Below are 22976 nucleotides of genomic sequence, written 5' to 3'. Positions count from 1 at the left end.
TACAGGCATTCGTTCCCAGGGAACATACCACGTTCATCCTTTAAACAACAGAAAAGTCAGCCATCCAGTAGATAAAACATTATTGGGTTCCCACTCCTTTCCAGATAAAGCTGTGGGCCAATTGTGTGCAAGGTACTTTTGCTACAGAAGTGCCTATAGTGTAATGAAAAACATTATTGGATTTTGCCTTTGTCCCAGGTTTGGGACACAGAGATCCTAAAACCCTTAGCATTTCCCGAGTGATAGGAGTGTCTTTTGTTAACGATAATGTGGCAATTTCAACCATACCTGAGTTTGTGCAAGAGTCTGGTAACTCTCAGAAGGCCCCTATATAACTTCAGGATAGGGTCTGGTCACCAGAAAAAAAAACAAGTGATTAGAGGGTTAAACCTTTCAGCTACCACACCCCCATACACACAACTCCAGGAAGGGGAAAAGGACTAGAGACTGAGTTCAATCCACAATGGCCAATGGTACAATCAATCATGCCTACCTAATAAAACCTCCATAAAAACCCCTGAACAACAGAGTTTGAGGAGCTTCCAGACTGGCAAACGAATCAAGGACAGTGTGCCTAGAGAGGTCACAGAACCTCTGTGCTACCTCACTGTCCCCTCACTCCTAATTCCTTGCCCTATGCAAGGTCCTATCTCTTTCGTTTTGGCTGTTCATGAGCTGTGACCTTTATAATAAGCCAGTAACTGCAAGTAAAGTTCTTTCCTGAGTTCTGTAAGACATTCTAGCAAATTACCAAACTTGATGGAGGGTATGGTCAAGTTTGATAACGGGAACCCCCAAATTTGTAGTCATCCAAGCAGGAGTACGAGTATCCTGAATACTCCATTTGTGACTAGCATCTTAAGTGGGGAGAATCTTGAAGCACTGAGTCCTTTAACTTGTGGGATCTGAAGCTAACTACAGGTACATAGTGTCAGAAATGAATTCAATTGTTGAATACACAGTTGTTTTCAGAGAATTGGAGAACTGCCTGGTGTCAGAAAACACCCCAAGGTGTCAATATTGGAAATACGAAATAAAAATTTCTTTATTTCCATTAATATTTGTAATTGATTTTTGTAAGACCCAAATACATAAACAAGCCTAAGAACAATTAAAATAATTCTAAGTGAATTAGGGATAAAATAGGAAAATATGGTTTATGAATATATTTTTCTCCATCATATATCAAAGTTGATTTACAAACTGACGTGAAAATACTAGCAAGGATTATCAAGCCAGATGTCCTTCAAATACCTAGCAGACTCCTTTCAAGAACATCCTCTTAAAGCAAAGAAGGAGCATGTATGTCCATATTATCCTAGCTTAGTAAAGTCAGACAGAGAGTCTCCCTTCCTTCCTTTAGACTCCACAATGAATCACAGTTTTTTGTCTGTTTGTTTTTTGACACAAGGTCTCACTCTGTTGCCCAGGCTAGAGTGCAGTGGCATGATCACGTCTCATTGCATCTTCCACCTCCAGAGCTTAAGCGATACTCCCACCTCAGCCTCCTGGGTAACTGGGATTACCAGCCACATACATGCCTAGCTAATTTCTGTATTTTTTGTAGAGGAAAAGTTTCACCATGTTGCCCAGGTTCACAGTTAATTTTTTATTCCAAGCTGACTTCTCTTCACTCTCCAGGGCACACCTGACTACCTTATCTAACTGACCAATTACTTTATTCTCAAAGCAAACAATTCACCACTTTATACTTTACCTGTAATAACTCTGTTTTTCACTATGACATGTCCTTTGGAATCCAGAAAGACAAAATAATACTTAAGTCATACACATAATTTTGTTTATATTTTAATTAAGACCATTTAGATAGCCTTCAGATAACCTGTTACTACTACATGGTGCTTTTTTTTTTTTTTTTTTGAGACAGAGTTTTGTTCTTGTTGCCCAGGCTAGAGTGCAACGGCACAATCTCAGCTCACTGCAACCTCCACCTCCCAGGTTCAAGCAGTTCTCCTGCCTCAGTCTCCCAAGTAGCAGGGACTATAGGCGCCTGCCACCACACCTGGCTAATTTTTGAATTTTTAGTAGAGACAGGGTTTCGCCATGTTGCCCAGGCTGGTCTCAAACTCCTGACCTCAAGTGACCCGTCTGCCTCAGTCTCCCGAAGTGCTGGGATTACAGGCACGAGCCACTGTGCCCAGACTCAATCTGCATGACTTCTGACTACTGGAAATAAGATAAAACACTCCAGTGAATCTGACAACTCAGTTCTTTTCATAATAGCACCTGTCATCTAATAGGAACTCAAATATTTCTTCAATAAATAAGGAATCAAAGTTCAAGTTTTTGATTTAACATCTTTCAGACAAATAGTTTCACTAAGAGACACAATAGGGTGTTTTATCTGTATTTCCTGATGGGTCCAGTTTGGTTTTTTTTCCTTACTAATCAAAATATGTATAACTGGATGTTATGTAGGTTCTCTGAAAAAGTTACCAGAAGCTTTTAATAGAAAAATGCTCCTAAGAGCCAGGCACAGTGGTTCACACCTGTAATCCCAGCACTTTGGAAGGCCAAAGTGAGAGGATCACCTGAAGTCAGGAGTTCGAGACCAGCCTAGCCAACATGGCAAAACCCCGTCTCTACTAAAAACACAAAAAAATCAGCCAGGCATGGTGGCAGGCAGCTGTAATCCCAGCTACTCTGGAGACTGAGACAGGAGAATCGCTTGAACCCAGGAGGCAGAGGTTGCAGTGAGCCAAGATTGCACCACTGCACTCCTGTCTGGGTGACAGAGTGAGACTGTCTCAAAAAAAAAAGAAAAAAAAAAAGAAAAATGTTCCTAACAATAGAACTTCATGACACAAAAATTAGTCAGGTTATCTTCTGGCTTTGAAAAAGATATGTGGCATTTTTAACTGCCATGAGTCATAAGACATGTGGTGATCTTTTGTATACTCCACCGACTTTCCATTTCAATGCTACATTACACTATATAATCACTTTTAAGAAATGTTAGGTAACAATTCACAGTGAAATTTAAATTAAAATCCAACTATGCCACCACAAAAGCAAATAAGTGAGGTAGAAAATGAGCAGGCATCTTCCACACAAAGGTAATACTATAGTAACTAGCATTATTATACTCCTCTTCCCATCCGAATGGCTTCTTTTGACCTCATTAAATGATGACTCCCAATTTCAAAAACATTAGCCTGTGAATAACACTTTTATTCCCTAGTGGACACTATTAAAAACTACTTGCTGCCCACAAATGTATTCTACAAACTGAAAGTTTTAAAAGGTTGGACTAAATTAAAAATAATCAAGAGAGTGAATGGCATTCACAGAAGATAGGTTGTATTCTATCTACTTCACATGTATAAAGTGCATGAGAGAATCCTGACTAAAATGTTCTAATTTGTTACTTACAAAGACCCAAAAAGAAAATCAAAAGAGCAAATCAGTTGTAGAACATTATGAGAGAGAGACTTTAATTATTTAGTTAGTTAGATGATGGAATAGGAATAGGAAAAAAGGAAAGCTGGTTAAGAAATTATTACTGCTAAACCGTGAATGACACCAACTGGACAACAATATTTGGTCACTAAAAAGGTGACCATTAATTGGAACACAAGTAGGTCATCAGATTTTTATTATTAAATCTTGGATAAGAACTTTTATTCACTTCTAATCCTCACCAAACTGACTTTTGATGTATAAATCTGATTTCCAAGTACTGGGAAGGCAATGCCCTGCAGGATCTGAGCATTCTAAGCACTGAATACAAATGTTAAAAGCTGGACTCTCGTGTGGGATTGATCTTCATTTGGCAGGACTAACTTGTCTAACCACTGGCTCCTCAACTTCACCCAAGAATGTCTTATTACTTGACATGGCATTTGATTATCTGCAAAGATTAACAGGCCCTAATGAATGGGTCAACTCATGTTCCAAGGTACAAAGGACAGGTATTCAGTTTTTATTCTATCAAAATACCGAACATCCTAATAAATGTTTATATATCGTAAGTGTGTATATAAGTATAGTTTCATATCCTTCAGTACTGGCATAGTTAAGTTAAAGATGACCAAGGCTTAACTACAATTTGCTTTCAGTGGTATTCCCCAAACACAAACTTTGTTTCTTTTGGCTGGACACAACTACTATCTCCAAAGCCCACAAATGTCTGAAAATGAGAGGTAATCTATTCATAAGGAAATAATTAATGTAGACAAATTTAATGGGCCAAAACTACCACATGAAAGGCTGATGGAGAACTTTACACTACATGGATCACATTGGCAGCACCTAAGCCCACTGGTTGATCTTAACAAGAGCTACAATAAGTAATCACATGCCTCCTGATGTGATACAACAGGAAGCACACAACACCGTCTATGAAGTAAGTGTTCTCACCAAAAATCTAATCAAGTTTCTACAAACCAGTTAAAGGTAAATAACAGGGCATGAAGAAACATGTTAAACACTAAAAGGATACAATCAGCCAAATTCAAAATGTATAAAATGCTACAAAATATAAATTAATTATTTTTTTAAAAAACAATTAAATGGTAAGGGAAAGAGAGAAGAGGGAACTACCATAGAGTTAAAGAAACTTAAGAGACACATCAACCAAACACAATGTGTGCATAGACTTTGCTGAGGTCTTGACTTGAAGAAATTAACTGTAAATAAAGTATTTACAAGGCTTTTGGGGAAATGTGAACATTGAGTAGCTATCTAGTAATATTGTTTTGTTCATTTAATGGTAAGAATTGTATCGAGGTCATGTATTTAAGAGTCCTCATTACTTAGAAGACACGTAACTGACATTTATGTGGATAAAACAATGATACTCAGAATTTGCTTTAAAATATTTCAGTAAAGATAGGTGGAGGGAGGAGGAGTAAGACTGGCCAAATGTTAATAATTACTGATGCTATATAATGGGTACATGGGGGTTCATTATGCTACTCTATTTTTGAATATGCTTGAAATTTTCTACTATCAGACGTTTTCACACCTTCAGTATTTTTTCTTCTAACGCTGCCAAAAACAAAGTGGGGTAGGGATGCATAAAAACTTTGCTAAAAGCATCAGTTGGTTCTTAAGACAGTCTGTACTCACAGAGCTCATGGCTGTGCCACCTTGTCCACTAACTTCACAGTCTCCTAACCTACTAATCTTCTTCAGCTACATACAGGCACACAAGTCATCTGAGAATCCTAGAGCAATTTATTCCTTGCATCTGTCTAGGCCAGTAGAGTTTTGGGTTTTCACTAAACATGTTTTCCCTAGTGGTAAATCCCCTGTGTTCCTAGCTTCATAGCAACACAAATCTTTCTACTTTAGTATTCAGTTAAGGCTTACTGGATAACCTTGATAAGCCTTATAAATGGCTTACAAAGATATAAATGGTAGGTCCAGATCTCATAACCTAGTGCAAATGAAGACTCCTTAAAAGCCATTTCATTTAGAAAATCATTCCTGTAAGTGCCAACTACTTTCAAGAATTAGCAAAACATTACGGTTTACAACATGTAAACTGTGACCAGACCAAAGTAACACGGTTCTGCCACTCATTAGCTGTATGATTTTGGAAATTTTATTTAGCCTATGCTTCAGTTTCCTCATCTATACTCTTATACCTACTTCATAAGGTTGTTGTGAGAATTAAAGGAGTTAATATAAAGTGCTTAGAGCAGGGTTGGACACACACTAAAAGTTACTTATTATTTCTACCACATAGCTCCTATACATGCTCAATCTCTCAAGGAACATATACTTCTTCAGACTAGGCTCTAGATTTAATTCATCTTTAAGGATCCCATTGCTTATCACTGGTAATATCTTTATCTATCTAAGGTATATATACAGATACAGATTTGTTAACTGTTACATTTGTGCCTCTGTTTCCTTCTCCTTGTAAGATAAAGGGGAGTGAATATGTTTGTATGCACTTGATTTTCCTTCCTGATTAATGTTCGTTTGGCAGTTCTACCCAGAGAAAATGAACATCAAGATGAAAGTCAAAAGACTTTTTTAGTGCATCTTAATAACTGGACATTTTTGCCTAGATCTGCAACTCATGAAACCATGTAGTGACAATCCAAATATTTACTACACCTTATTAGAAAACCATCACCCTAAATGCATGAGCTAAATTGAAAACCACTTTAGTTGGTGATTCCGTTGGGAATAGTCTCTGGAAACCTTCCATATCATTTCTACTCTGTATCTGTTCAACTATGAAAGTTCTGTCAACATCCCTTTGTTGCTAGTAGTAAAGTTCAAGTGGCATGTAAATGGAAACTTTCTGCAATGTGGGAAAGTCACTATTTAATTATTTTCTTATCAAAAATGTCACACATTAAGCATCCCCAAATTATTTTAAGGCACAATGGCTGTTAGAAATCTTTTTTCTCCTAGCAACAAAAAGCACTTTCAGGACAAATTCATGTTCCCACCATTTCCAAGGTCAAAGACAATTAAGCAACATTCCCTTCGGAATGGTATAAGGTATAAGAGGAATAGGTGAATCCTCATTCTGCCAACATATCACTTTTACAATTCCTGGGCTTTAACCAGTATAAAAACTTTTTTCCAAGCAGATGGACTTCCCATTGACAATTTATCATGATCTCCACAAACAGTGATGAATATTGGATGTTAGTCTGACTTATGGGTAATCCTACAAAAGTCTCATTTTTCAACTAACTTCATTACCTATATATATATATACAAACTTATATAAACTGTATAAACCTCCAAGAGCAGTAAATGACATTTTTGTTTCTTAGAATTGCTGACAGACTCAGTTGAATTTAGTAAATTTCAAATAATATAATTTTTGTCACTGGCTGCAGACTTTTGCTCCATAAAATGGGGAATCAGAAATTTAACCAGCTGAATTTTCTAAGTTCTTAGTTTTAAATGAAGAATGACTTAACCTTCCCTCCACTCCTTACTTTCCCTGTTTTTCTATATTCCACTCCAATAGTCAAAACATCATCATTTACAGATACTTCTTGAAAAATCAGTAAACTTAGTATCTTTCCCAAATTTCTGAGAAGATTCACAAAACATCCTTCTTCCTCTTCATAGTTTCCTTTTATTATCAATTTAAAAAACAATTAGGGTTACTTATAAAAATCAGTCTCCAAGATGCCTCATTTTTTTCCTCCAAACATACTGATGTGCAGTGCCACCAAAACCCACCACCACCTGTACTCTAATCCAGCATAACAGCTCTGGAGCATCTAATCTTCTAAATAAATATCCTGTCGCTATGCAAGCATTTCCAACATGAGCAATTTTTTAGATGTGAAGAAGGTTTTTAAGGCCACCAAAAAGGTAAAAGACAAACCTACAGAAACTTACCACTACCCAAAATATTTAGAGCTCCAGAACTCTTCAGCCATGAACTGATAATATATTGTAGTTTAAAAAAAAAAAAAAAAAGTGGGGGAGCTAAAAGTGCCTTTATGTGAAAAATAAATTATTAAAAGAGTATTTGCCAAACTCCTAACTACTATCACTCTGATTAGCACACAATTCGGTTACACATTTTTTGAGGAAAAATCCTATGCCCAAGGGCCCTTAATGGGTCATGATTCTCATCTAAAAAAAAAAAAAAATTAGAATGCTGACATTAAGGTAAATTCAACTTTATAAAAACATGTTTCTTTCTTTTTTCTCTTTTTCTTTTTTCTTTAAGATGGAGTTTCGCTTCACTCTTGTTGCCCAGGCTCCTGGAGTACAATGGTGCGATCTCCGCTCACCGAAACCTCCACCTCCCAAGTTCAAGCAATTTTCCCGCCTGAGCCTCTGGAGTAGCTGGGATTACAGGCATGCGCCACCACACCCAGCTAATTTTGTATTTTTAGTAGAGACAATTTCTCTATGTTTGTCAGACTGGTCTCCAACTCCTGACCTCAGATGATCCACCCACCTCAGCCTCCCAAAGTGCTAGGATTACAGGCATAAGCCACTGCGCTCAGCCTCAAAAACTATGTTTCTAAAAAAGGGGGCTTCTGTCATGAGTGGTACATACTCAATTGCTCTTCATGAGGAATCAACATCAGGAGATTTTGGAAGAATGATTTTTGGTGGAGTTGGGCAGATCATGAAAAAAAGTTAACAGGCAAATCATCTCTCCTCAAAAAAAATGAAAAACTGGTTTTATAAAGCAGTTTTTCTAAACAACTATGTTCAAGGTTAGCTCATTAAAGCCAGTGAGATATGATCATCAACTATATAAATACCTTTACATGTACAAAAACATTATCTCCAAATGGTAACTGATAAATTAATCAACCTCCTAAAGCAGGAGCTCTACGCTTACAACTCTACATTTGCAAATGTAAAAATATTTTTTCCCTAAAGTAGCCTTACATTCAGACTTCAGAAAAATTCAGTGATGCAACAGTATTAAAAGCAGCATGACGCTATGGTCTTAAATATAACTTGAATTTTATTTTATCTAAAACATATTATTTATAAAATAAACTGAAGAGTAGATAAACGCATAAACCATAATCTATAAAAGGAAGACTGTGAGGAACAAAGTGTTATTGATTTTCTACAGAAATCTGGTTCCCAAATTAAATATGTGATCTGTTTGTGCATGTAAATACATACACACACATCTCCAATAAAATTTCACTGACTTGTAACAGGCAACCATAATAAAGTGATTAAAAGAGTGATGCAGCAATATAAAGAGCAGAAACTACGTGAAAGTCAAACAATGAAAAAAATTAATCCTTCAGAGCTTCCATTAGTCATCAGAATCACCTTACAATAAATCTTTATTTGTGATACAGAATTGGGCATCTGAAGCAGCCAGTACTCATACGTATCAGACTTGAATGATTACCTAATTGTGTGCTCTTTGCCCTATACCCTCCTACAACTACTGTATGATATATAATTTTTTAATAAATTAAGCATAAGTTTATCTGATAATTCTGAAATACCCTTAGAATAAAGGTGGAGACTCTAGAACTACAATGTGCCCCTGCAGAGAAATCAGTCCTTTGATGATTTCTAACCTTTAAAGAAATTAGTTACCACTTTAACCATAAAGTTAACGTCTGTATTCCAGAGCAAAGCAGCAGATTGTCTACAAACATTACGAATTTGCACTTCTAATTTTTTTAAGTCATGCAAATCACAGGACCGGACTTAAAAGCATTAGTGTGCCGGGCGCGGTGGCTCAAGCCTGTAATCCCAGCACTTTGGGAGGCCGAGGCGGGTGGATCACAAGGTTGAGAGATCGAGACCAACCTGGTCAACATGGTGAAACCCCGTCTCTACTAAAAATACTAAAAATTAGCTGGGCATGGTGGCGTGTGCCTGTAATCCCAGCTACTCAGGAGGCTGAGGCAGGAGAATTGCCTGAACCCAGGAGGAGGAGGTTGCGGTGAGCCGAGATCGCGCCATTGCACTCCAGCCTGGGCAACAAGAGCGAAACTCCGTCTCAAAAAAAAAAAAAAGCATTAGTGTAAGCAACTGAAACCTTGCACTAACATATAGGTACTGATAGTACAAAAATAAATACTATCAACTTACAGCTAGCCATCTCTACCATGTGTCCAGCTCCCCTCCCTGATGTGTGCACTCCTGCTCCCTGAGTCTTTCACTGAGGTCTGAGCCAGCAGGGACAGATCTGCTTAACCCCAAAGTAGGATAGGCCCATTGCTGGATCCCTAAGACATGGTGTCCAATCAAGAAAGCAGGTATTATGAGACTCACAGCACCCTTTATGCTCATTCCCTCTCTTGGGAGAACAGCAGGAGCAAAGGTGCCCAGGACAGATCAGCTACTGCACCATCCTCACCATGGTTCCAACTAAAAATCAATCATTATGTAACATCGGTGGTTTAACACTTATGTAATCAATGAAGGATCAACTCTAGTCCACCACACTATGAGCTTGCTAAGGGCAGAGGCCTATTCCATTCATTTCTGTACCAAGAATCTTGCTTACTGTATGGTTTCTAAGTGCCAATATGTGATTCATGAATGAATGTATATAAATAACTGTGTTGAATCCCAAAAGCTAGAAAATAAAGAGGAGGAGCCTCCCAACGGGAAGAGATAGAAATGAAAAGAGAGATGTGAAAAGCCAGGAGAAAATAGCCCCAGTGTAAAGAGACAGTGAGGGCAATGAAGGTAAATATCGAAGTGGGGAAAAAATATGCCCCTCCCACCACATCATTAAGTGATAATAGGTTCTGCTATCCCAAGCCTCCATTGTTAAATTCTTCCATAGGCATCAAAGCAGGTCACACTGCAAACCTATCATTCTATAAAGAGAAAAAACAGAACCATTTAAAGATTCAAAGGCATTTTTAATCCATATACAAAGCTACTTATAGACACTGTACACTGTATATACAATCTTACTATACTTAATGTTTCTCTTGTTTTATATCTTCAATAAAATTAAGTTAGATAAAAGAACAATAATGTGAATACAACTTAAAATTTTTAAAAAGTCAGGCCAGGTGTAGCGGCTCATGACTGTAAACTCAGCACTCTGGGATGCCAAAGTGCGAGTGTCGAAAGCCAGGAGTTCGAGACCAGCCTGGGCAATGCAGCGAGACCCCACCTCACCCCGATTTCTACAAAAAAAAAAATTTAATGAGCTGGGCATGGTAGTGTGCACCTGTAGTCCCAGCTACTTTAGAGGCTGGGATGGGAAGATCACTTAAGCCCAGGAATCGGAGACTGGGCTCCAACTTGGGAAACACAGTGAGACCCTGTCTCGAAAATGAAGAAAAATACAAGACAGGCTTTTTTTTTCCCCATAAATTAGATTTTAGGTCAAAATACAAATAAAAGCTAAACACTGTCATGCTAAATATTAAGGAGATGTTTTTAAAAGTGAAAGCTAAAAATTATCACAGTGAATATGTCAAAATTAAAAGTACAAAATAGAAGTTGTAACTTTATTATATATAGATATATATCATATATAAAGGTTCACTATAAGCAGGAAATCATGTATTATTTTTAGCTAGTTATTTAAGGCAAGGGAAGAGTAACAGTAATGAACCAAATAAAAAATTTTTTCCTAGGGTCTAGGTGCTTGATCTCTTATTTATATTAAATTACATCGTCGGTGAACCATTCAAGAAATAAATTTTTGCTAACTACATTTCAAAGAAGTCACAACAGTCAACCAGTGGAAATTAAGCATTCTCATCCAAAAAAAAGTTTAAACATAGCAGAAATGTTTTTTCCAGGTTAGATGTTTTTTGCCTTTGAATCAATTTACCTAAGAATGATACATATCAAAGCATCATTCTTCTCCAGTTCATGAATAAAGAAGCAAATGCTGAAACAGCCTATATCACATTCTGGGATATCTTTATGTTAACTGGAGAGTAATCTCCTTGAGATGAGATTTTTTTATACAGATGACTTTATACAGATGACATTTAAACTTAAAGGTTTTTTTTTTTTTTTTTTTTTTTTTGGCTGGGTGCAGTGTCTCACACCTGTAATCCTGGCATTTTGGGAGACCAAAAAAGGAGGATCTCTTGAGCCCAGGAGTTCAAGACTAGCCTAGGCAACAAAGCGAGACCCTGTCTCTATAAAAAAGTTTCAAGTTAGTCAGGCATGGAGGCATGCACCTGTATAGTTACTTAGGAGGCTTAGACAGGAGGATCCCTTGAGGGAGGTCAAGGCTGCAGTGAGCTATGATTGTAACACTGCACTCCAGCATGGACAACAGAGTGGGACCCTGTCTCAAAAAAATAAAATAAAATGCAAGGTTTATAACTTTGTTTTTAATATAGAAAGTCTATTCTGAAGGGCTGGGCGCGGTGGCTCAAGCCTGTAATCCCAGCACTTTGGGAGGCCGAGGCGGGTGGATCACAAGGTCGAGAGATCGAGACCAACCTGGTCAACATGGTGAAACCCCGTCTCTACTAAAAATACAAAAAATTAGCTGGGCATGGTGGCGCGTGCCTATAATCCCAGCTACTCAGGAGGCTGAGGCAGGAGAATTGCCTGAACCCAGGAGGCGGAGGTTGCGGTGAGCCGAGATCGTGCCATTGCACTCCAGCCTGGGTAACAAGAGCGAAACTCCGTCTCAAAAAAAAAAAAAAAAAAAAAAAAAAAAAAGTCTATTCTGTATTATATGAAGACTAATGTCCTAATACAGAATAAGGATGGTGAGGGAGACAGGAGAAAAACACTGTTTTGTTTAAAAGAAAAAAAGTAAAAATATATTCAATGTATGGTTTATAATAATTCAATTTTAAAGCATAAGATCTCTGAATATAATTCTATACTTTCTGCACCACAATCTTAAAAGTGAACTCTCTTTAAATTTTAATTTAAATTATGGTTAAGTCTGAATACCTATATATACTTTTCTATACCTAAATACATATTTCCATATTATATACATCTAAATATCTATATATATTTTGCCATTTCAATTTCAAGTGAGAAAAGAACAATTTACAATCAAGAATACCATTTTTTTTCATATTTGAAAGAAGAATGAAAAATGGAAGCTCTTTGAATGTAAAATTGCCATGGTCGGTTAGCTGAAACAATAGTGGACACACATTCCCAAAACCAAGATGGATATGAAAAAAAATAAATAGCATAATATCATAAAATTTGTAGCTTACTTTGTGCCTTTTCATAGAAGTTTATCTGAAACCCTAAAGTAAAAAAGATAAGTTCCAGTTCATTTACTGTAAATCAAACAAACCAAAATTGGAACATGACATTGCATTTTTATATTACGTTTTGAATAAAATGAATTCAAGAATAAACAGATCAAATCACATTACACCCCCCAGAGACAAGGATAACACATGAGCTTTCTTTAAAAACTTAGCTATTTCACAGGTAGATGTACTGTATTACATAGCACTGAAATCAAGTTTAAACTGTACTGTACTGTCTGAATCTTTATTTTTCATATTTAATAAAGAATAGCTATAAGCCCTTAGAAGTTAACAGTAACCTTTAAGATAGTTATGCCCATTTTTTCAATATTTTCAACCTACAAATACAAAATATGAGTTACTTAACTAGCTTAAATTACTGATTTAGAGTTACCCATGATTAATTACCATTTATGATTCCAAAGTTTTAGCGGTTCATAAATTGTGAAACTTACACACACATAAAACATTTCCTAGTAAATTAGCTAACTTCAAACAGTAAGACAAAGAACTGCTGAAGAGCGGCTGAAATTCTTCTAAAATAGGCATGAAAAAAGGTACTATCCCTAGGAATGAGAAAGCCAAGTACTTCAGAAGTTATAGGAAGAAAACTTGTGACTTCCCCCTAGAAACCTAAACACATTTTCCAAACCCAGTTGGATCTGGTTATACCTTACGTATACATTGTATACAGATATAAGTTTTCATAAGATGCACCCAGTAAAATAAGCCATTTAAAACAAAAGCCTTCACAAAATATTCTTTCACTCCTAGTTTAGTGAGTAGATTATCTGGTTAGCGGTCTATCTATGCTTGTGTTTATTATTGTTTTGGGGAACAAAATGGGGGAAGTAATCTTATAACTTTGTGTTTAAACAAATTCAAAACCTGCAGAAAAAAGAGCCAGGACTGAAGGAAGGATAGTTAGTCTTTCCTATCAGGTTATCAAAATTCTTAGGATTCTAAAATATCATCTATAAAGCAAAAAAAGCTGAAAAATGCTAATGTAGCTACTTTGACTTGAAAGTGTCTTTGGTGCACCACCAAAGTAATCCACTGCTGACTACCTAATCACACAAATGACAATGCAGGAAGAAGTAAGAATGGAGACTTCATGGCAAAGAAACAGCAGGGCAAACCTACAAAGTCTGGCCCTGGTCTCGCTACCACTGAAGGTCAATATGCTGCCCCACCAAACGTTCAGTGGGAACAGAACTCAGACAGAAAAACAGAGGTTTATGGGTCTTCTAAGCCTAAACAACTAAAAGCCCCCTCCTAACACGCAAAATGAGCTGAGTACATTCAGGAAGAAAAGGGTTCTCTGGAAGTAGCAGACAAGTCTTCCCCGAATCTCATGGAAAAGGGAAGGTGAAACTCACCTTTTACAACTGGAGAGGAGGCTGGAGAAACAGCTTTAAAGCAGTAATTACTCTTTTCTTTGTAGCTCTAAATACAGAGATTGATTGTAACTAGGTAGCGAAAAGGTGAGAGAAGAGGTGAACAAAATAGTAAAGGGGATGCTGAAAGGAGCAAGAAAACAAATTTGTAAGGTAGATGAAATGCGTATGTAAGGTTGTGTTAAAAAAAAGTTACAGTGTTTAATCAGTGTATACTATGTTAAAAATGTTAAGATGTATGTGACTGAGAAGGACAGAATGTCACCAATGACTGCTCTAACACATTAGAAGCTAAGCCCCAGTTTAAGTGCTAAAAAATTCTCAAAACCTGAAGTTCTGTCACAGTATAGAGTCTATATAAGTAGCTAAAAAGGAGGTGGGAAGGGGATTAAAATTTTCAAAGCATAAGTACAGACTTGCTCTTTGTATCTAATTACGGAGGAAGTGACCAGGTGAATGAATTCTGGAGTCTCATCCAAACATCCATCTCTCCGCATTATTTCTCACTAAGAAAATACTAGGTAACTAGCCCAGAGTCTACTGACAAGCAAGGGTTAAATAAACTGGAACACACTGGCTCAACTTTTCTATAGTATTCAATAACTTTCTTAACATTATCAATTAAATTAGGTAAGAAGCTTTTTTTAGCTAAACTGTCTAAACCTCTAAGACCTGCAAAAGTCAGAAAGTTAGTGCTTCTAGTAGATGAGGGAAAGTATCAAATAGCTCCACTAGCTCGTACTCAAGGAGCAAGGGTAGACATAGGGGACAACCAACAACCTTGTACAAGAAAAGATGGTGGGAAGGAAAATTGAGGAAAATTCCCAATATCCTCAACTTTACAAAATGCAAGTTCACAGTTATGCTTTAATATTCATTAATATTCACTCACTTATGTTAAATTTTTTCTTTTCCTTTTTTTTAGAATGAGGGTCTTGCCTCCCATGCTGGAGTGCGGTGGCATGATCACAGCTCACTGCAGCCTCAAACTCCTGGGCCCAAGCAATCCTCTCATCTCAGCAGGTACAAGACACTATGTCCAGCTAATTTTTGTATTTTTTTGTTGTAGAGATGAAGTCCCAACATGTTGCCCAGGCTAGTCTCAAACAATCCTCCTGCCTCGGCCTCCCAAAGTGATGGGAGTATAGGCATGAGCCATCTCACCTGGCCCATATGTTCAATTTTTGGTCTCCCATGACTCCGAAATTCTGACTTCCTATCCACCTACTTTAAGTCCTACATCTCTGGAAGTACTAGATAATCAGCTGAACCTGTTGACAGTAACTGGTTTAAAAGTCTTGTGTGCCTCAGTTTTTTTATATCTGGGTGAACTATCTGTACCCTGGGGCTTAATTTGACATGATCCTCCACTTACATTTTCCCCATTGCAAGCAAGGGTAAATTTGAGTCTTTTTCATTTTTCCTGGCCCCAGGCAAGATTAAGTAAATCTTAGAATAAATATCAAAAATAATATTTGGACTGGCGCGGTGGCTCAAGCCTGTAATCCCAGCACTTTGGAAGGCCAAGGCGGGTGGATCACGAGGTCAAGAGATCGAGACCATCCTGGTCAACATGGTGAAACCCCATCTCTACTAAAAATACAAAAAATCAGCTGGGCATGGTGGCATGTGCCTGTAATCCCAGCTACTCAGGAGGCTGAGGCAGGAGAATTGCCTGAACCCAGGAGGCGGAGGTTGCGATGAGCCGAGATCGCGCCATTGCACTCCAGTCTGGGTAACAAGAGCGAAACTCTGTCTCAAAAAAAAAAATAAAAAATAAAATAAAATAATAATATTTAAGAATTTAAATTCTTAATTCTTGGCATTGATATTTAAGAATCAATATCAAAATGCATAGGACAGAATGCTAGTAAGCCTATAAAAGAAATAAAGCTACATGGGGTTTTTTCCTCCTCCTCTTTCTCTCTGGGTCACTCCTACCCTCATTTCCACATTTGCCCCTCATTCTCACCCTCTTACCTCAATTTTAAGATCTTTCATGTGGCCATAACTTGAAACCCACAATTTACTTTCTTACCAAATACAGTGAGGTAAGAGACTGTTTAGGATGTAAGTGCTTATAAAAACACAAAGCAAATAGTATTTGATGACATAAAAAAAAAATGAAGCGTATTAGGAGACCAGAGTTCTAGTTCCAACTGTGAAACTGAAGTCATTTCACTTGAGCCCTAGTTTTGTCATTTTTAAATAAAGATTATTATCTTAAGAGTTTGGAAACAGTGTGCTTAAATCTAATTTTGCTTGTGTAGTTTTGTAGTTATCTCCATTCCCATTCCTCCAGGTTGATGATATAATCAGAGAGGGTCCGGGGCGGGGCATAAGCGGTTTCCTACCTCCTCAGTAGGACACTCTAGACTTTTCCGCTGCTGAAAGTGCATTATGAACTACAATATGAACCCACACTAATGTAAAGAAAATCAGAGCTGCCTTACTGGGTCAGGCTCATAGACCATGCCACAGTCTTTCTTCCGTCACAAGCATGAAGGGTCTAGTTGTCTGACACCTTCAAACTTCCAGCCTCAAAATTATGTCGTGTGCCTTAAACCACAGCTACCCATAGTTTATCATTACGGCTCTACTATCTAAGGTATTACCTAAACTTACCCTAAACTTGTATTTTCATTGTGCTTAGAGCAAGTTCCATAAGATTTATTTCCTGCTGGTTTATTTCTTTCAGATTTTCTTAGTTGAGCTTTCTCAAACTTTATCAAAAGGAAGCCACCCTAAATTGGCAATTCCAGGTTGTTTGCATCATGGAAAACCAGTCAGGATTTGATAAAATACTAATCAAATCCCTTCCACACTTTTAAAATTCAAGATCTTGTCCTCCTCATAATGCCAGCTCTTTTTCTTCCTTTCAGCAATGACCAACTTATTTATTTATTCTTTGACCACAAAACTAAATTTTTTGTTTTTTTTTTGCCACATTACCTTCTCAAGCCCATTCAATGAAGCACAGTATTCTGAGACAGTAACTTACAATTATGTTCCTTTGGGCAAGGATCTAACTTCTAAGAGCCTTAATTTCCTCATCTGTGAAAAAGAAAATAATATCCAAAAGAGCTTTGATGATTAAATGGGAAAATATATCTAAAATGTCCAACCAAGAGCCTGGACTAAAGCAGGTTATCATCATCACAGGCATTATTATTCCTGTTCTCTCCCTTATGGGAGCAATAATAGCACCTTCCCTATCTTTCTGTGGCTCATCAGACCAGCTTCACCTACACAAAACCAGTCTTTCTCCTTTCTTTCCCAGTCACCTTGAGAGAATTAAAGGGGAAGGACTCCAAACAGCCCTGGGGATCCCCAACCCACACTCTATACTTCTACCACAACCCTTCCTAGGCACAGCCTGGTATCCTGAGGACTCTAACAACCCCAAAAAGATGGATATTTCCCCAAGACAGGCATATAACCAGATCCCTGGAAAACTGCCGAAAGCATCAGGGGAGCCACTTAACATCACTTATTTCTTTTTCTTTTTTTTTTTTTTTTTTTTTTGAGACGGAGTTTTGCTCTTGTTACCCAGGCTGGAGTGCAATGGCGCGATCTCGGCTCACCACAACCTCCGCCTCCTGGGTTCAGGCAATTCTCCTGCCTCAGCCTCCTGAGTACCTGGGATTACAGGCACATGCCACCATGCTCAGCTAATTTTCTGTATTTTTAGTAGAGACAGGGTTTCACTATGTTGACCAGGATGGTCTCGATCTCTTGACCTCGTGATCCACCCGCCTCAGCCTCCCAAAGTGCTGGGATTACAGGTTTGAGCCACCACGCCTGGCCTACTTATTTCTTTAGTAAAGCCAGGCAATCAATAAACAGAGGCAAGTCATATATATATATATATATATATATATATATATATATACACACATTACAGTCAAAGACAAGTTATATATATAAATATATGTCTGGCAACACTTTTCTTGATTCCTCTTTTATAAATGTTTGAGCAATTTTGAGTAAGATGAAATATAATACAGCTTTAAAAAGCTGCTGTGTTAGCTGGGCATGGTGGCTCGTGCCTGTAATCCCAGCTACTCAGGAGGCTGAGGCAGGAGAATTGCCTGAACCCAGGAGGCGGAGGTTGCGGTGAGCCGAGATCGCGCCATTGCACTCCAGCCTGGGTAACAAGAGCGAAACTCCGTCTCAAAAAAAAAAAAAAAAAAAAAAAAAAAAAAAAAAAAAAAAAGCTGCTGTGATGTCCACTTTAATCTTCTTTCTCCATGAGGGGGAATAACGTGTTGCTCTTAAAGAAACAAGATGCATATGATGTAATTGTTTTCTTGATTGAAAAGGCCCACCTTGACTTGTGTAAACTACCGGCTCATCTCCCTTTCACTGTGTAGCCACAAGCTAGGACAATCTTATGACTCCTTGTACTTGAATACCTTCCATTAATATAAGCATACATTAAACTCCCAACCTTACCAAGAGTATGAAGAAGATTTTCTGGAGTTAGGAGGAAACGGCTAGAAGCTAACCCATTAGCAAAAACAGTAAGTTGCCCAGATTACAAATTTAGCCAGAACGCCAAAATTTGTTAAATTCTATGCCAAATGAGTTTCTTATATATATAGTGTTAAGAGGATTCCATTACCTTTCAAATCTGCACTGGTTTCCTGTAATTAAAGTCTTCTACTTACATGGAGATTCCCAATCAAAATGTCTCCAGATTCAAAATGACACTGTAAACCCTCCAGCAAGTTTAGAACACTGTAACATAAAGTGCACCATTCTTGGAGCACCAAGGCTCCAAAATCATCTCGAAAGGTGACTGGTTGCTTGGAGCTTCCGCCCCCTGACTGAAATCTAAAATAATCTCTCTCTTCTATTCCTGAATCTGCATCACTTCTGGCAAAGATTCTTCCTTCAGACCTGAATGGCCAAAATGACTTAAAGAGAGCTCAGAGAACCATGTAGTAAAGTACTAAGAGGAGCAAAGGCTACCAGTCACGCAGGTGGTTAAAACCCACCCTTACTGGAACAAATAAATGTCTATCTCCAAATCTATGAAAGGGACTATGCCCACCTACCCTTACAGATGGTTGTGAGCATCAAACTAGGTAAGAACAGTGAAAAAAAGAGTTGTGTTTGTTAACAGTTTCTTTTTTAAGCCTCAATTAAAGTTTCTCAGGTTGTATCATTTGCGCCCTCTCCATGTCCTAGAGACTACAAAGGAGACTGACCTGGATTATGTAGAATGGAGTTAGGATTACGATATCCAGACCCCTAAAAATAAGGAACCGGTCGGCTCACATCAATCCAGCTTCTCAAATTCATGAAAGAAGAAAAATTGCCGGGCGTGGTGGCTCAAGCCTGTAATCCCAGCACTTTGGGAGGCCGAGGCGGGTGGATCACGAGGTCAAGAGATCGAGACCATCCTGGTCAGCATGGTGAAACCCTGTCTCTACTAAAGGTGCAAAAAATTAGCTGGGCATGGCGGCGCGTGCCTGTAATCCCAGCTACTCGGGAGGCTGAGGCCGGAGAATTGCCTGAACCCAGGAGGCGGAGGTTGCGGTGAGCCGAGATCGCGCCATTGCACTCCAGCCTGGGTAACAAGAGCGAAACTCCGTCTCAAAAAAAAAAAAAAAAAAAAAAAAAAGAAAAATTTACTAAAAAAGAAAATAACTCAAAATACAGGGTTAACTAATATCCCATCTTCAGGTTTCAGCATACATTCACTCTAGTAAGGTATATTAGAGGAAATGTGAAAAAATATGTATTCTAAAAGTGAAGAAAGATGTTTTTCCATTTTTTTACTTTAATACTAGGATTGCTCTAATGTTTAAGGGAACATAAAAAGAAATGCAATCTGTGCTTTCAGGGGGTACTAACTTGCTGAGGTGAACTTGTATGAGGTTAGGTTAAACAGTAAAAGGAATGTTATGCAACACACTGGGAAGAGCAAGCAGTTCTGGGGTTTGAAACTTCACTGTCTGCACAATTTAGTTCTTTAAAATTAAGATAAAGTTCTCCCATGGTTCTCGAAAACCAGACTAATTGGTAAAAACAGATAAACAGAATCAAAAGGACATTTCATATCATTTTATATTTAAATACTACTGGGAGAAATAACTACATTTATTTTAAATCTTCTTTAACTTTTTCTTAACAGATATACCTCATTACATTCTAAAGTATTGGTGTGTTTTCTAAAGCAGAATAAACCTATCATCTTTTTACTTAAATTAATATATAGAAATGCTCAGCTAAGGGTAAATAGCTAAGGACTGGATGAGTCCCAAAGTTTTCTGTTATATACTTATATTTAAGACCTGAGAAGAAGAAAAAAAAAAAAAACTGCCTGGATTAGCACTTTAAGAAAATCACATCCCAGCACTTTGGGAGGCCCAGGCGGGTGGATCACGAGGTCAAGAGATTGAGACCAGCCTGGTCAACATGGTGAAACCCCATCTCTACTAAAAATACAAAAAATTAGCTGGGCATGGTGGCGAGTGCCTGTAATCCCAGCTACTCAGGAGGCTGAGGCAGGAGAATTGCCTGAACCCAGGAGGCGGAGGTTGCGGTGAGCCAAGATCGCGCCATTGCACTCCAGCCTGGGTAACAAGAGCGAAACTCCATCTCAAAAAAAAAAAAAAAAAAAAAAAAAAAAAAAATCACAAGTACCTACAACATATACTTTGTAACTATTACTTGTAACAAGCATTTTACAGGCTCAGTGTTTTTCCGAATCAATTACAGATTCTATTCTAACCATTTTAGGAAAACATCTATTGAAAACTGACATTTCTCAGGCAAGAGATCTTTAAAATCTATTGCATTTTAAATGACTAGTAACTATAGCAGGCAAATAATCATGTCTAATAACAATCTGTATATACTTACAAATATTTTATAATAATCAAAGCATTTTCACATGCATTAATAACATGATTCTTAAAACAGCCCTACAGGTTAAGCATTAACCCTATTTTAACAGATGAGAAATTTCTGAACAGAGAGTTCAGAAAAGTTAGGTAATTTCCCTAAAGTCACAGTGTTTGTAAAAAGCAGAGCAGTTACCTTAACCATGGTTTTCTGGGTCTAAGACCAGTGGTCTTTCCACTTCAACATCCTTTTGTTTCTTAAACATTACTGCATGCTATGGGAAAGCTAGCTGCTACAGCTACTAGTGCAGAAGGAATGATTCTGCCTATGCAAGTTCATTAGAGAAGCTGCTGAATTCCCAACTAACTGGCAAGCTCAGTTAATCAGAATACGCTATTCTCTAACATGCCAACCATGATACTATCTAATAGTATTTGCTATCCATATCTCAGATAATTACCTGGTATGACAGGATCTTCTCTATATAGGATTCACACTAACCTAGTTAAAGTCACTAGGCTTTAGATTTGTCACAAGAGAAAACTCAAGCCATGGCTAGGAAGCTTCTTGAATGTTACAAGTCAATTCCATACTTTAAGTTGACTACAATTTCTTGGGCTAAAGAATCATACTTTTCCACAGAATGAGGCCTTAGTACGCAAGAAATGTCCCTATTAAATCTATCTAAATTAACAAATTATTGATGAAACATTAGGAATAAAAACATTTCTCAGAGTAGCTCATTTGAGTATTGTTTCCTCTCTCAAACGCAAACTCATCCTAATGTCAAATATACTTTTATAAAACCATTTATCTAACTTGGCAAACAGCTTTACATTTTGTTAGTTTTAGTCACCAAGGAGCCAAAGCATAAGAACTACTCAACTTATAAAGGTTGGGTGTGTTTGTGAATGGATATGAGAAAAAAATGAGTCCGAAAGAGTGAAAACACTCAAATCTATGAGTAATAAAATTAGCGGCTATTCCCTATTATCTGAGGGACAGTGGTAAAACGGTCAGATTAGAAGCCACAACTGTTAAACATGCAACCAAAACTAGATCTGTTGACTACTGTTATAAAGTCAAATTCACTATGAATCCATTCCAACCATCTAGCCATCCCCTATGAAAAAAAAAAGAGTACAGCAAATTGATAGCTAGATTTCTTTTATCTTATTATTATTATTATTTATTCTGAGATGGAGTCTTGCTCTGTTACCCAGGCTGGAGTGAAGTGGCGCCATCTCAGCTCACTGCAACCTCTACCTCCCAGCTTCAAGCGATTCTCCTGCCTCAGCCTCCCGAGTAGCTGGGACTACAGGCATGCACCACCACACCCGGCTAATTTTTGTTTGGTTTGGTTTTTTTAATAGAGACCGGGTTTCACCATATTGGACAGGCTGGTCTCGAACTCCTGACCTCATGATCCACCCACCTCGGCCTCCCAAAGTGCTGGGATTACAGACATGAGCCACGGCGCCCGGCCTGATAGCTAGATTTCTGTTTCATATTGTTCACATTATAATTATTTTGAGAATCATCAGATCCAGAAAAAAAACAGATTTGGAGTTCGAAGCAGAATACAATCTCCTCTAGGATACTCTGAAAAGACTGCTCAATAATGAAAAGTGGGGAAATCAACAGGCTAGAGAAAAGGATGGGACCCAGTAATATGAAGCTTAAGAAATTGTATGGTAACTAGTGAGAGGTTAGGGACTCATTTACTAATAACAAAAGGGACCATTAAAGAGACTATAACAGTATCGTAGCTACTAACAATGATGGCTAATGTGTATTGCATCCTTACTACATGCCAGGTCCCAGGCTTACTTACAAGCATTCTCAAGGCCACCTGTGAGGTACCCATCATTTCTGCTTTCCAAGTGAGAAACTAAAGGTTAAGTACACTGCCCTTGGTCACAAAACGCAAACCTAAACCCTGGCCAAGGGATTCAAACCCAGAACTCCAGAGCTCTGACTCTTACGCAGCATATTAAGAAAACAACATTGCCCAGCCTGGACAACTCTTGGGCCACAAACGTCAAGCCACGAAAAAGTACCCAAG

The 22976-nt window shown here is 37.9% G+C and overlaps 1 protein-coding gene across 2 annotated transcripts in view; it reads right to left on the bottom strand.

The window, feature by feature from the left end:
- The window catches only part of MAP2K4 (mitogen-activated protein kinase kinase 4), a 117627-nt gene that overhangs the window by 91898 nt on the left and 2753 nt on the right, over window positions 1-22976 (bottom strand). Inside the window, exon 2 of one of the 2 annotated variants that reach the window (XM_039476441.2) lies at window positions 12618-12650. The exons of the other annotated variant lie outside the window; for it this stretch is intronic. Coding sequence (XP_039332375.1) covers window positions 12618-12650 — 33 coding nt within the window. The remainder of the gene's footprint in view (window positions 1-12617; window positions 12651-22976) is intronic. 2 annotated transcript variants of the gene reach the window in all.

This window comes from Saimiri boliviensis, chromosome 17, assembly GCF_048565385.1.
Source record: "Saimiri boliviensis isolate mSaiBol1 chromosome 17, mSaiBol1.pri, whole genome shotgun sequence".
NCBI lineage: Eukaryota > Metazoa > Chordata > Mammalia > Primates > Cebidae > Saimiri > Saimiri boliviensis.
Note: the sequence above shows the minus strand (reverse complement) of the source record. Positions and strands in the feature narration are given on the sequence as shown.